The 13,332-nt window shown below is 40.3% G+C and overlaps 1 protein-coding gene across 2 annotated transcripts in view; it reads left to right on the forward strand.

The window, feature by feature from the left end:
* Window positions 1-13,332, forward strand: part of grip2b (glutamate receptor interacting protein 2b) — a 108,737-nt gene that overhangs the window by 44,992 nt on the left and 50,413 nt on the right. For both annotated transcript variants that reach the window (XM_038300751.1, XM_038300752.1), the window contains exons 7-9: window positions 5,495-5,640; window positions 5,773-5,920; window positions 10,032-10,201. In XM_038300751.1, coding sequence (XP_038156679.1) covers window positions 5,495-5,640; window positions 5,773-5,920; window positions 10,032-10,201 — 464 coding nt within the window. The remainder of the gene's footprint in view (window positions 1-5,494; window positions 5,641-5,772; window positions 5,921-10,031; window positions 10,202-13,332) is intronic.

The following is a 13,332-nucleotide window of genomic DNA, read 5'->3' on the forward strand; positions in this document are numbered from 1 at the left end:
GGGCTTTCCTCCCTAAAGCATGATGACAGTTTCAGGTCCTGGTCAGATGTAAGTAAGTTGGGAGATGGCCATGATCCAGCCATTGTCAGCCCTGTTCAGCTTTTCATATTAAATATACCCTGACTCACTTGGTAAAATTCAGATCTGGCATGCTGAGTTCAACCTATCAAGCAAATAGAAACTCCTCTAATACACTGCTCCCAAACTTTCTGCAAGGAAAGTTGCCATTGGCTGTCCAATGTCATCACCTTCTTTGCATGTTTGGTCATGCGGTGATCCACCTATAGTCAATCTTCTCTCATCTGCGTGGCTGTGTGTTTCCTGGACGGGGCCACCTGTGGAGCTGGTTGACAAGTTCCTTTGTGTCTCTGCTTCTTTCTGTATCTCTGCTTCTGTCTCCTTGAACCCCAGTCGGCCTCAACAGATGGCCGCTCACACTGAGCCTGGTTCTGCTGGAGGTTTCTTCTTGTTAAAAGGAAGTTTACAAGCATGCTTAGTGTGAGGGATTGCTGAAGAGTCAGTGAGTCTATGCAATCAACTGGTTTTCCTTAAAAAGAAAACTGAATCAATTTGACTGGATGATCTGGTTGATGTGTGTCTGTAGAGTGCCTTGAGATGAAATTTGTTTTGTATAGAAATTAATTGAAGTTAATTGACTGCAGCCACAAAAGGCTGCTGACTCTGACCGTTTTGCTCACAGCAGCCCTCATTACTCTCTAAACAAAGTAAATTCAGAGAGTGGTCCTGTCACATTGGGTTCAAACAGTACAGAAAAAAGTTGCTAGAGTTATTCCTAGTTGCTTTCTTAAAAGAAGTTTAAAAAGTGTTGCTGGAGAAGAAGTCTGAAAGGTCACTATATATAGCAACAAAACAGCTAAGTTGGCAATGCTGCTCCCGTTTGTGTCATGGTTCTCCCTTTTTGGGACTCTGAGATTTTTGATTTCAGTTATAATTTATTCTGTTTTGTTTTTTGGTTTCTTTTCCATTATATTCAAACAGTCTTTAGTTACTCTCTGTTGGCACCTTGTGCTTGTTTCCTTTCGCCTTGGCTTCATTCAACTGAGTTCCACACACAACTGCTCCATATTCCTTTGTTCTGTTCCCCTTATATACACCCCTTCTGCAGTCACTCAGTGCTGGTTCCTTGTTAATTGTTAGCTGCTTACTCGTCTCTGGCTCTCCACGAGTTTTCCCTGATGTTTGCTGGTTATTTGGTTCTCAGTAGTTTTGTGTTTTGGATGTTTGCCTCAGTTTGCATTAAATGTACAAGAACTCATCCAGGGGCGGACTTAGGAAATTTGGGGCCCTAGGCAAAGACAAGCATGGGGCCCTCTGAATTGAGAAGACAACATATAGAACAGACCCAGTATACAGATACAGAAATTATAATAGAATAGACTTAGATTATTTGTTCTACCTTTTGTCCCTCTCTTCTTATCCTTTTTGTTGTGGTTTTCTTCTGTGTTCTTTTGTCCCTTTCTGTAGTAGTCTAGGCAAAGGCAGGCACGGGGCCATCTGAAATGAGAAAACAACACACAAAACAACAGGTCAATTATACAAATTGACATTTTAAGAGAATAAACATGCATTATTTTACCTTTTATCCCTCTCTTCCTGTCCTTTTTTCATGTCTGTTTCATTTTACTCTTTTTTTCTTTTGTTTTATTCTCTTCCTGTCTTTCTCTCAGTCTGAGAAAAAGACTGAGACTTTCTTATTCTTTTGTTTCTTTTACTCATATTCCTCCTTGTTTCCCCCTTTTCTCTTCCTGTCCCCTTTTCTTGTTGTTTTCCTCTTAATGTTTTGTCCCTTTTTCCTAGTAGTTGTATTCTCTTTCTCCCTAAAATTTCATTTTTCGAGCCTTGGCCTCAGCAAATCTTGCAATGAGAAGATCCATATCCACTGACTTCCTGACTTCTTGCTCAATGGAGAGAACAGCGAGTGCAGACAGCCTTTCCTGTGACATTGTTGACCTTAGATATGTTTTAATTAGCTTCAGCTTTGAGAAACTTCTCTCACCTGAAGAGACTCTCACAGGTAGATTGAGCAGAAGTCTGAGAGCTATACTCATATTTGGATAAAGGTCTAGGATATTCTCCTTATAGATATAATCAAGCATCTCAGATGGTGATGAGATATGTATGGGGAAGGATCTAACTGCTCCCTTTACCTCAAGTTTCATATCCTCTGCATCAATGTCATCCATCGTCTGCTCAAGTCTCTGGCAACATTCATCCAGCTTCCCTTCCTTCTCAGTGCTTCTCATGACATCAGTGGAGTAGAGAAATCCATACAGCTCATAAAAGGTTTCCATGTGTGAAAATCTCTCCTTTAATGTCAATTAGAGGCAAGAAAAACTCTCTTTTTTAGGTCTCTTCTGCAGTGGATTGAAAATTATATATATATATATATATATATATATATATATATATATATATATATATATATATATATATATATATATATATATATATATATATATATATATAAATAAATAAATAAATAAATAAAATATGTATATATATATATATATATATATATATATATATATATATATATATATATATAAATAAATAAAAATGTCACAGGAAAGACTAGTGATGTTACATATGACAATTGCTTAAACTACAGAACAGTAAATTATTTAATTTATAATTAATGTGACCCTTAACATCCCCAGCTGTACACAATAAAACACATCAAATCAATGTCAATACAAAGCTGTAAAGCAGAGTGAGATGTTGGTAATAACTTCCTTATGTTTTTTGAATGTATAACTTAAATTATTAAAGACTAAAACACCTAAAACTTATGGGTGATTTTACAACATTTAAAAGCCTGAGATTTTCCTGATATTCAACATTAAAAACACCTAAATAATTGATTTTTCATCGTTTGTAGCAAATCCAAATGAAATTATAAACTTACTTTAAAATGACCCATCTTCAATAAGGTAAATCAATATAGGGGGAATGTCCCCTTCGACAGCTTAATACTCACTAGTTGTTCAACTCCACACGATGGATCCTCCTTAACAGGTGCCAGACTTGCCGCTAAGTTGTCAGCTGTTTGCGGCAGGTTACTGCTGCTACTGCTCGCCGCTGCCGCAGTGAAGAAGCCGAACTCAGTAATTTTTGGTAACTTTGAAAGCAGCTTCCTACCTTCATTGAATGAAGGTAGTGTATAGGATTTCCTGAAAGCGCGTTCACGAGTCTACGGAAACCGCGGCAGACCAAACCAGACGAAAGTGCGCATTCAGCTCGGCAAAGAACTCATGCTCTTCCTCAACACTGAAGTCCTCAGACATTTTTCTTTCGTTGTTTCTTTCTTTGCACAGGTAAACAGCACATTTCTTCTTCTACGCTTGCATTATCGGCAGAGCAGACGCTGAATGCGCACTTTCATCTGGTTTGGTCTGCCGGCTTCCGTAGCGTCGTGAACGCGCATGTGCGCGCTTTCAGGAAATCCTATACACTACTGTTTATGCTCTAAAAACATTCTAAATGACTTCGTTTTGAGTAAATTCTGGACGCTACCCACTCAGAACACTTGGAATACATTGGACGAGCAGTATGGAGGAATATTGACACGTTTTTTGTGGACTTTTATGGACCTTTCTGCCTCGGGCGCCATAGACCTCCATTATTTGAATGTCAGCAGACAGCAAGAAGCCTCCCAGATCTCCAGATGCATTTGAGATATCAAAAAAGTACTCCAGAATGTTGTTCAGCATTAGGGTGAGTAGAAAATGAAGGCTAATCATGTTTTGGGTGTACTATTCCTTTAATGACTGTCTGAAACCGTAGCTCACCACAGATATACGCCTGAAAGTGCGCATGCACAAAAAAAGATAGCTAACTCGGGACGAGCACGTAGGACAGCTTTACGTAAATATATCACCAGAACAATTTACAATTAGGAGGACCACTTATTTAGATCATAAACAAAATATCATCCTCTATACCTTTAATGCACATTGGTCCCTTCCTGGAGACCCCATGAACATCCTCTGTTTCGTCACCATCAGTGTTAGAATGTCCTGTAAAGTGCACTGGATTCTCCTAACTTATAAAGGTGCATTATAAGCAGGCTCGGACTGGTAATCTGTGATACCTAAATGATGCATGCAGTGTATACAGCCCTTCCTTGTCATGCACATCCTTGTGACGGTTGGAATATGGTGTCATTTTCTATTTCTTCAAACTGTAAAATCCTTGCAGCAAACTAAATTATAATGAAACTAAAATGCTTTCTTTAAACCAAACTACGATGTTCCTCTCATATTTGGCAAATTTATGTTAGAATATTTTGCAAAAATATGTTGGCTTTTGCATCTGTTTACATTATTTCATTTCATTGCCCACATGCCACCTAGACTCGCAGTGAATGCTTAAACACCACTGAGCTTTCATGTATTCATTTTTGAAGAACAGCCTGTCTGCCTCTATATCGGTGGCGGGTGTAAATAAAGAAAGCCAGGGCTGCAAATCATTCCCAGTGCGAGCCTGTTTATAAGTACAGGGCATTTGGCATTTAAAAGAAACTGACATGTTCTAAAATGAGACAAAATATAAAGTAGTAAAAACCTAGAAATATTAGATTGTAGGCTTGTCCCGATCCGATCCACGTATCGGATCGGACGCCGATATTGGCAAAAAAATGCGTATCGGCAAAGCATGCAAAAATGCCGATCCAGACTGCCGATCCAGTTTTAAAAAAAAATCCGGTCCGTATTTTACAGTTTCGCCGATTGAAACGATCCATTCCACTATTTTGCACCAGTGTTTCCCGAATCCGGTCTGCATTTTCCAGAACACCTTCAACGCACCCACAGGTCTTTTTGGGTCTGTCTCCCGGCCTAACCATTAAAACAGGTGAATTGGAAGATAGCGGGGAAAATGTCAGCCGTGTGGGATTATTAGTGGAGGAGATTGGGGAGTATAAGGCATTTTTGTGTAATAGGTCACTATTATTTGCACTGATTTTTTTTTTAAGCAGTGTCTTTTTTCAAGAGTAGAGTCCTGATTCTAAGTTAATAGACTATTTTCCACTCTTGTCTGTTTTGCATTTTTATTAAAACTTACAGTAATACTTGCACATTTAACTGTTTACGGTTTTACTGTTCACTGTGCAATTTCAGATTGCTATTCATAATTTTGTCCAGTTTGTGTTTATCTCTTAATAAACAGGTAAGTTTGTTGTTACCAATCATTGTGTTTTATTCAATCTCACCTAATTCAGCTGGCTAGATGTTATCAAGAGTACTAAAACCCTTTTCAACATGGGTCTTACAACTAAGGCTAAATACTTTAACTTAAACTTAAATACATGCTTGGATAGGCTGGTATCGGCCAGTATCGGTATCGGATCGGAAGTCCAAAAACAATATCGGTATCGGATCGGAAGGGCAAAAACCTGGATCGGGACATCTCTATTAGATTGTGCTGTTTTTTCTGTGTTTAAAGAGCTGTTTTCCTTTTATGTTCTTGTGCTCAGAGAAGGCACGCTGCGACCCGGGGACCGCCTTCTGAGTGTGGATGGTGTTCCTCTACACAGCGCCAGCCACAATGACGCCCTCAGTGTGTTGGCCCAGTGTGGCCAGGAAGCCCTGTTCCAGATAGAGTACGACGTCACAATAATGGGTGAGCAGAATTAGGCTGTCCAGGCCTCTCAGGTAAACTGGTAAACAGTTTGCTTGAACTAAAAAACGAAGCAGCTTAATATAAAGTGAACCACCACAATCATCAAAGCTCAGAATGTTTTTTTCCTTTTAGACACAGTAGCCAACGCCTCCGGTCCGCTATTAGTGGAAATCGCTAAGTCACCCGGGGCAACACTGGGCATCACGCTGACGTCGGCTAATCATCGAAACAAGCAGGTCATCGTGATCGACCGGGTCAAACCCGGCAGCGTGGTGGACAGGTACGCATTAACACATCACTTATAAACAGAGCTTTCAGATTTTATTCATTATGACTTTTTCACATTTAACAACCACATGCTTTTGTAATAAATAAAAGGAGAAACTGTTTTAAAAAAAAAAATTAAATTTGGCATGTATTAGCAGCCCCCAAACTCTATTTAGAGATTATTAGTAGGCAAACAGCATCAAAAAAAGAAAGAAAAAAACATAAATAAAATTTTTTAAGGATTTAAAACTAGGATACGGTTTTAAAACACTTCCGCTTTTATGAAGCATTAATTTCTTTAAATCATTGATAATATTTATGATTCAAGTTGAGAAAGAATGAAGCTGAACGACAAACCAACGAGGACATTTTCTTCCACCTTCAGTTCTCAGTTACAGCCTCCAACCCTCCAGGGAGGGAACTAAATCATTTGATTCATTCCTCGTCTAACGCACCTGAACTAATGGCTGAATTGCTTTCTCAGCACCAATTTTCCAAGTTCTGACCCAGTTTGTCTGAATCTGTTCTGGTCAAACAGTTAGGGCCCTGTCACACATGGCCAATTAAAGGGCTGGTTATATTCCTGCAGCAGTGTGTTGCAGTGAGCTTGACGCAGAAATTTTAGATTTATGCTCAATATTGAAGCATGTTATCCCACGGCAAACGCAAGAGAGACAATGACGAACTAGCTTTGGGTCTAGATTCGGCCAAGGTGGAGAGGAATTGGGGGCAAGTTTGTGCGACAACTGAGGGACATGAGGGCGAAAAAGAGCGGTGATCCAGGTGGAAAAAGGGTCCCAGCTTTCTCACACATCTCGCTCTTCTAGCTGGTCCAGTAGAGTGGATGTAGATTTGACCAATCAGAGGCCTCCTATCCTATCACTGTCTGCGGTCACCTACAATTATGGAGAGGTGCAGCAGAGTGTCTGTGGAAGGGGCGGGGGGCATATTTGCGTTCACTGCGACACACAGTCAGACGTGCTGGTTTCTGAGTATGAATCAGTCTTAAGCCAGCATATGCCCTACGTCCAGGAATCTCCTAATATGCTGAAATACGCTGACCGTCCTATGAATTTATTTCAACGTTGGGTGTATGCATAGTAGGGATGGGACGATTTATGAAAACCGTCAGAATCGTTTGGTTCGTCTGTCTCGGTTCGTTCGGTTCATGCGCTGCTCATTTTTCTCATGGAGGAAGCGATTACACTCCAGAGCAGAAGGTGGCGGTACTGCGACCAAAGCCAACCGCCAGTAGTAAACAAGAAGAAGAAGAAGCGAAGCAGCTTAGCCGGGTGTAGCAGGGAAAAAAATCAGTTGTTGTGGAGAATTGTGTCGGACTGGCGAGTGGGAAAGAACAGGAGTTGGAAGACGGCATTTAGAGTGACCTACGATGACGGCGGAAAGAAAGTTGTGAATAAAAGTGCAACAGTGTGCAAGCATTGTGCAACACGTTTTGTTTATGCTAACAGCAACATGTCATGCTAACCCCGAAATCCCTCATACTCCGTCAGCAACCCCCGCTGCGCTCCAGACCGGCTGCTCAAAGCAAAGCCTACAGCCCCCGCTGTGGCTTCGTCCGCTCCCCTCTGAGTTCCTTGGAGATGGTAGAGAGCATGTAACCTGACAACAGCCAGATGCATGTGGCGGAGCGAGACATGAGCGAGACATGCATCTGGCTGTTGTCAGGTTAGAGAGCATGCGCCAGATGATTAAATTCAAAGCAGCAAAACATACGGAAATGATCCAGGGTTTCCGCGGATCATTTAAAATAATTACAATCCATTATTTTTGGGGAGATTTTTTCATTAATTTCATAATTTTTTATGGAATTTCGGTGTAACAATCAACATGTATCGAATCGAACCGAAAACCGTGACCAGAAACCGTGAATCGAACCGAACCGTGGATTTTGTGAATCATTCCACCCCTAATGCATAGAGTATACAGAACAAGTCCAGAACTTCTGTCCAACGACAGCCTAACTTTTGCATAACGCACAGCAGCGTAATGCCTATGAAATGATGCCTTTGCATGAGAAATTACTGAAAAATTTTTCCTTTAATCGTGGAGATGTCCTTCAGCTGATAGAAGGCCGACATCGTTCCTGTCTTTATGACCCTCTGGAGATTCAGGTCTGACTCCATCACTACACCCAGATTTAGAGCCTGATTGCTGCTTTTGAGCTGGTGTAGCTGAAGCTGAGTGCTAACTTTAAGAAGCTCTTCCATTTGTCCTAAAACTGTTACTTTCGTTTAGTTTCATTCCTCTGTAGAACATTTTGTTCATCACTTAATGGATTTCTTCTCTGCATTTACGCAGAGCTGGAATGGGTTCATAGTCACATGGTGACAAGGTAACATACAGCTGGATGTTGTCTGCATTGCTATGGTGACTGATATTTTTTATTAAGATCTGAGTCCGGGGGAGCAAGGAGATACTGAAAAGGAGTGGCCCTAGGATGGAGCCTTGGGGAACACCACATGGGGTTTCTCTGGTCTCTAGTGTAAAGTTACCTAATGACACTAAACGATCTCGGCCTTTCCAGAGGATTTAAACCAGTCCAGTTCTGGACCAGAAAGGGCGACATCCCTGAAGACAAAACCCACTAAAGGTTTTAATGAAATACCACCAACTGAATCACTTTTGAAAATATCTTAATTAATTAATTATAATTTTTGAGAACCAGTTGTGTTAATTTTGCAGATGAAATTGAAGTAAATAACTTTTAGATTTATGGCACTCAAATGATCAAATATTCAAAAACATGCTGAAAGAAAAACGTTAAGAGCGACGGCAACATTTATTATTTCCTTAGGGGTCAATATAGTAAATGTTTAAAAAGCTAAGGATCATAAATGCGTTTCCTCTGTGTGATAGAAATGTTGCGACAGTAGTAGATGGTGTGAAACAGTGCCAGTGTCAAAGATTGTGGAAAATGTCTTTTAAATATAGCCAAACAGAGAAATCAATATCCCGCCTACTCCAGGAAGCCATTCTTACACTGCGGGATTACAGATATATTGTGTTTGATGTGGTGTCTTTCACATCCAGCCTGTTTAGGAAATCCTTACACACATAAAGTCGATGCACATGAATCCAGCACTACAATTAAAACAGAAGGTAGAAAATGGATATCGCCCCAAGCAGAGCCTCAGTCTGCTTCTAAAATATACATAAAGAGCTTGTAAACAGGCAGTAAAATATCCTTACTCGACGTAACAAGTTTGTAAGGTTTGCCGACAGAGGCAGAAACAAAGCAGAGGAGTAAGTGTTCCACTCTCTTAAAAAAAAAGACACACCCACATTTTAACAACCCAGCTTTCTACAGCATCAGCCTGTACCAGTTCTAATAAAAGGGATGGAAACTCTGGAAGGCAACCGCCAACCAGCTCCAGGAAACACACAGCCAGGCAGATGAGATCCAAGCCAGCTCCCACGTCAGAAGATGAAGAGAGCACATCCAGCCAGTCACAGTCAGAGAAACAGGACTAAATTGAACAACAGGCAGATCTCCAACATCTGTAAGCAAAGGTGTTGATGGCAGCAGCACAGCTGATATTTCTCTCCAGGATGGAGTCACAGCCAAACAGGAACAGACCAGATGAAGCTACTATGAGGAAAAGCAGAGAGAGCAGAACGTTAGAGATTGAACTAACAGATTCTGCAGAGTGGGAGAATAGAGATAGAATGAAGCAGAATGATGAAAAAATTGTCCCTATGTCCTCCAGCAGTCTAAGCCTATAGCAGCAGAACTATAGAGATAATCAACTAAATTAAACCTCATGGGGGGAAAAAAAACAAAAAACATTCACAACTAACTTAAAGAAATTGAAGCTAAACAATACTCCAAATCCAAACAAAACCCAAAACATCTCCCCTACCGCTCAGTCACTGTTGATTCCCCTTATGAGGCTGAAGGGAAAGGCTGAAAGACACAAAATGCCTGTTTGCAAAACCAGTTGTTGAGGGGGTAAATCCCTTACAATGTTGGTTATGGATGTCTACATTCTGCTAACATCTATCACTGCTCCATAGCTGCAAATTTGGGTCCAAAAATCACTGCTGTCTGGTTTCTTAATGTCGTAGTATTGTTCTGCGCTTTCTTTTCCTTCTGCATGAACTAGATGTGGAGCACTGCATCCTGGAGATCACCTCCTCTCCATAGATGGGACGTCCACAGAACACTGCACTGTGTTGGAGGCAACGCAGCTATTAGCAAGCACAACTGAACTCGTTAAGTTAGAGATCCTCCCTTCACACCAGACAAGGCTAGCTGGGAAGCAGCACGACACAGGTGGGTTTAATGGACGTTTGATTCATAATACTATTATTTCCCGCGGTCTGAATGGATTGATAACCAAGGGTAAAAAAAAATTCTAAAATTATATCCCCAAGGTGGGGATATAATTTTAGAAAGTAGCAATTTGTCAGACATTATTTCCCTCATATTTGCCAATTTTTTTTTATCTTTTAACAATTTTTTTCTCTACAGGATCAGCAGGATTAGAGATTATTTTGGAGCTTTGAATCTCTTTAGTAGAGCACATTAGGGTACAGATAGAAATATGAAAATATAAAATTCTAACCTAGAATTCGAAGAGATATCTAGTTTGAAACTGAAACAAGAATAAAATCAGAATTTTGCAGCATCAGTCTTGTTTTTTTTTCTTTTGTTCCCTTCAAGACTGAGTGAAGAATCATTGATCCTCATTTGTAGCTTTGTGCCTGATTATTTCAGAAGGGTGTCTTGTTCCAAAGTGATTGCATTTCCCTACTTTAATGTTTGCACTTTTGAGTTCACAGGTTAAATGTTGATCTTTGCTGTTATTGTAGGGAATTACTACTATGGCGGAGAGGTCAAAATTTACTGCTAATATATAAAACTACAAAAGCACTGCAAATGAAATATGGTGCAATCACAGAAAATAAAGAGCAGCAAATTCAGAAAAGGTTTAAAATCTAAAATTCTCTACTAGAGAATCTTAGTATTCAGTGTAAGAAAGAGTTAAAATGTTGTCTCTGATTTTAGCAATTCTCTGCCAAAGCATGCTAATAAAGAAGTAGATATAAAACTTTAGTTAAATGTGTAGGATTGGGTTATTAGTTGTATTAATAAACAGAGATGGGAGTGATGCTACTTTCAGACCGCACACAGCAGAAGCAGCAGGTTTACATACAGAAGTTTCAGTCAATAGTTGCCGCTCATCAAGGTGCAGCCAAAGTTCCTGCAGCGCGTCTGAGCAGCCGAAGGGACGCCTCACGAGCTTCTGACTGCTGTTATTCTGCAGGTCAGAGGCATTTACACAAAATAAAGCAAGAATTATCCAATCATTTACCGTAAATCCTCTAATATTGGCCTGTATTCCATTAGCAGCCGGGTCTCTAATAATGACCGGTTTTGCTGTCGGCGGGGGTAAATAATGGCCGGACGCTAATACAGGCCGGGGCTACAATTGGAACCAACGATGTTCCTGTGCAGTCCTCACCAACCTCTGATAGTAACATGCAAGTACCACAGGGGGGCAGTGTTTGCTAACGAATCCAATCCATTAGCTTGGGAATTCCCATCCTTAGCGCAGACAGTGCTGCAGACAGGAGGCCGGATTGTTTGGTTTCTATGACCAGCTGTGATGGCAGAACAGTTTCCATTAATTTATTTTAAAACTTTGTTTGGCCAAGAATCCATTCTGTGTCTTTTTTTTTGTATTGCCGTGCAGAAAAAAAGCAGCTGCTGGAAGAAGTCTGAATAATGTTCTGTAAACCATTATGGTAACTGTACTTTTTCAATAAATTAACCTAGCATTTTATCGGTTCAAAGAGACACAATCTGTTTTTATTCATTCCACTGGTCGTCTGTTTTGATCAAATAGAAATAGAGGTCTGCCTCTATTTCTGGCCTCCTTCCAATAATGGCCTGGACCAAGATGCACCTGAGTGAAATAAAGGCCCCGGCCTATATTAGAGGATTTACGGTATTTGTTAATAATGATAATAGAACCAAACATGATTGCAGTGACTTGGCAAGTCCCATGACTCAAGTCAAGTCAATTCGCAGGTCGGGAAGGGCAAATCAAGTTTTTTGTGCATTTTAATCTAGCAAGTCAGAAGTCACAAATCTGACTTGAGTCAAGTCATTGGCTCGAGTCCCCCAGTCTTGGTTAATTGGGTTATTAGAGCCACACTTTGACAGTTGTAAAATAGATTTATCAAATGTTTCATGAAATGACTGGCAAGGCTCACTTTAGAGACAAGATCCTAGGCACTTTTAAACCCCTAAAACTTTAACTGGTCCAAAAAATAAGAGCCGTTTATGAGAAAAGGAGCTCCTGTTTGCTGGGTGGGGTTGACGGGAAACGAATAGCCTGAGGCTACAACGTTTCCTGATTTGTCTACTGAAGATGGCCCAATAAATGTTAGAACCCTGCTTGTTTTAAGCAACAAACCCAGTGCTAAGAGACAGTGGGGGAGGGTTTTGACTAAAGAGTGATAAAATCAAAGGATATTGGCAGATGCGGATACAACAAAAAAATATATATGTAATATAAGTGTGTAATATAAGCAGTTTTAAATAGGTTTTTTGCATTTGTGCCTTTATGAATATGCAGTTTGTGTTCTACGAACTTAAAGGAAAATTCCGGTTTTTAACACTTTTAGCCCATTTTCTGTAGTGTCCAGGATGAAATCGAATGATCGACACCAAAATTTTGACGATTGGTCCTGTCTCTGCTTTTTGGCTCACGCAGAATCCCCCCCTGGCTGCTTCAGAATGGCTTCCATAGTGCATGTCCGATAATGTCCTTAAAACAACCTTAAACGTTCTTTTTTAAAAATATGCTACTCACTGGGTCGTCAGTGCTGTTCAATGACGTTCCAAAAAAAGTTTCGTAAAGAAAAAACGTTCCTGTAGTGTTTTATTTAGCATTTTGTAAATCCCATTGAGTTCTGTTGGAATAGTCAATATCCCCCTGCCACCGGAAACGGAAAGGGGGCCTGTTTACGATTAGTTGTAGTCTTTTCGCAAGGCCCAAGTGTTTCTGCTTCACTCTGTGTACTCCGACGTCGAGGTGCTAACGTCTCTGTTAAACACTTTAAAAAACTCTGAAAATGGAATACGAAAGGTGGATTCTTGAGGAGGACATATTGGACTTTGAGTTTGACGGTAGAGGATACCGTCGCCAACTAGTGGTCTGGAGTGTGCAACGCTTCAGATTCGAACGGGAAGCGGAAGTTTATAAGCGGTTGCGATGTATCGGAAAAAATAGTTCTGGGATTTACAAAATGCTAAATAAAACAAGACAGGAACGGTTTTTCTTCACGAAACTTTTTTTGGAACGTCATTGAACAGCGCTGACGACCCGGTGAGTAGCATATTAAAAAAAAAGAACGTTTAAGGTTGTTTTAAGGACATTATCGGACATGCACAAT

Source organism: Cyprinodon tularosa, unplaced genomic scaffold (genome assembly GCF_016077235.1).
Source record: "Cyprinodon tularosa strain WSP-4 unplaced genomic scaffold, ASM1607723v1 ctg455, whole genome shotgun sequence".
NCBI lineage: Eukaryota > Metazoa > Chordata > Actinopteri > Cyprinodontiformes > Cyprinodontidae > Cyprinodon > Cyprinodon tularosa.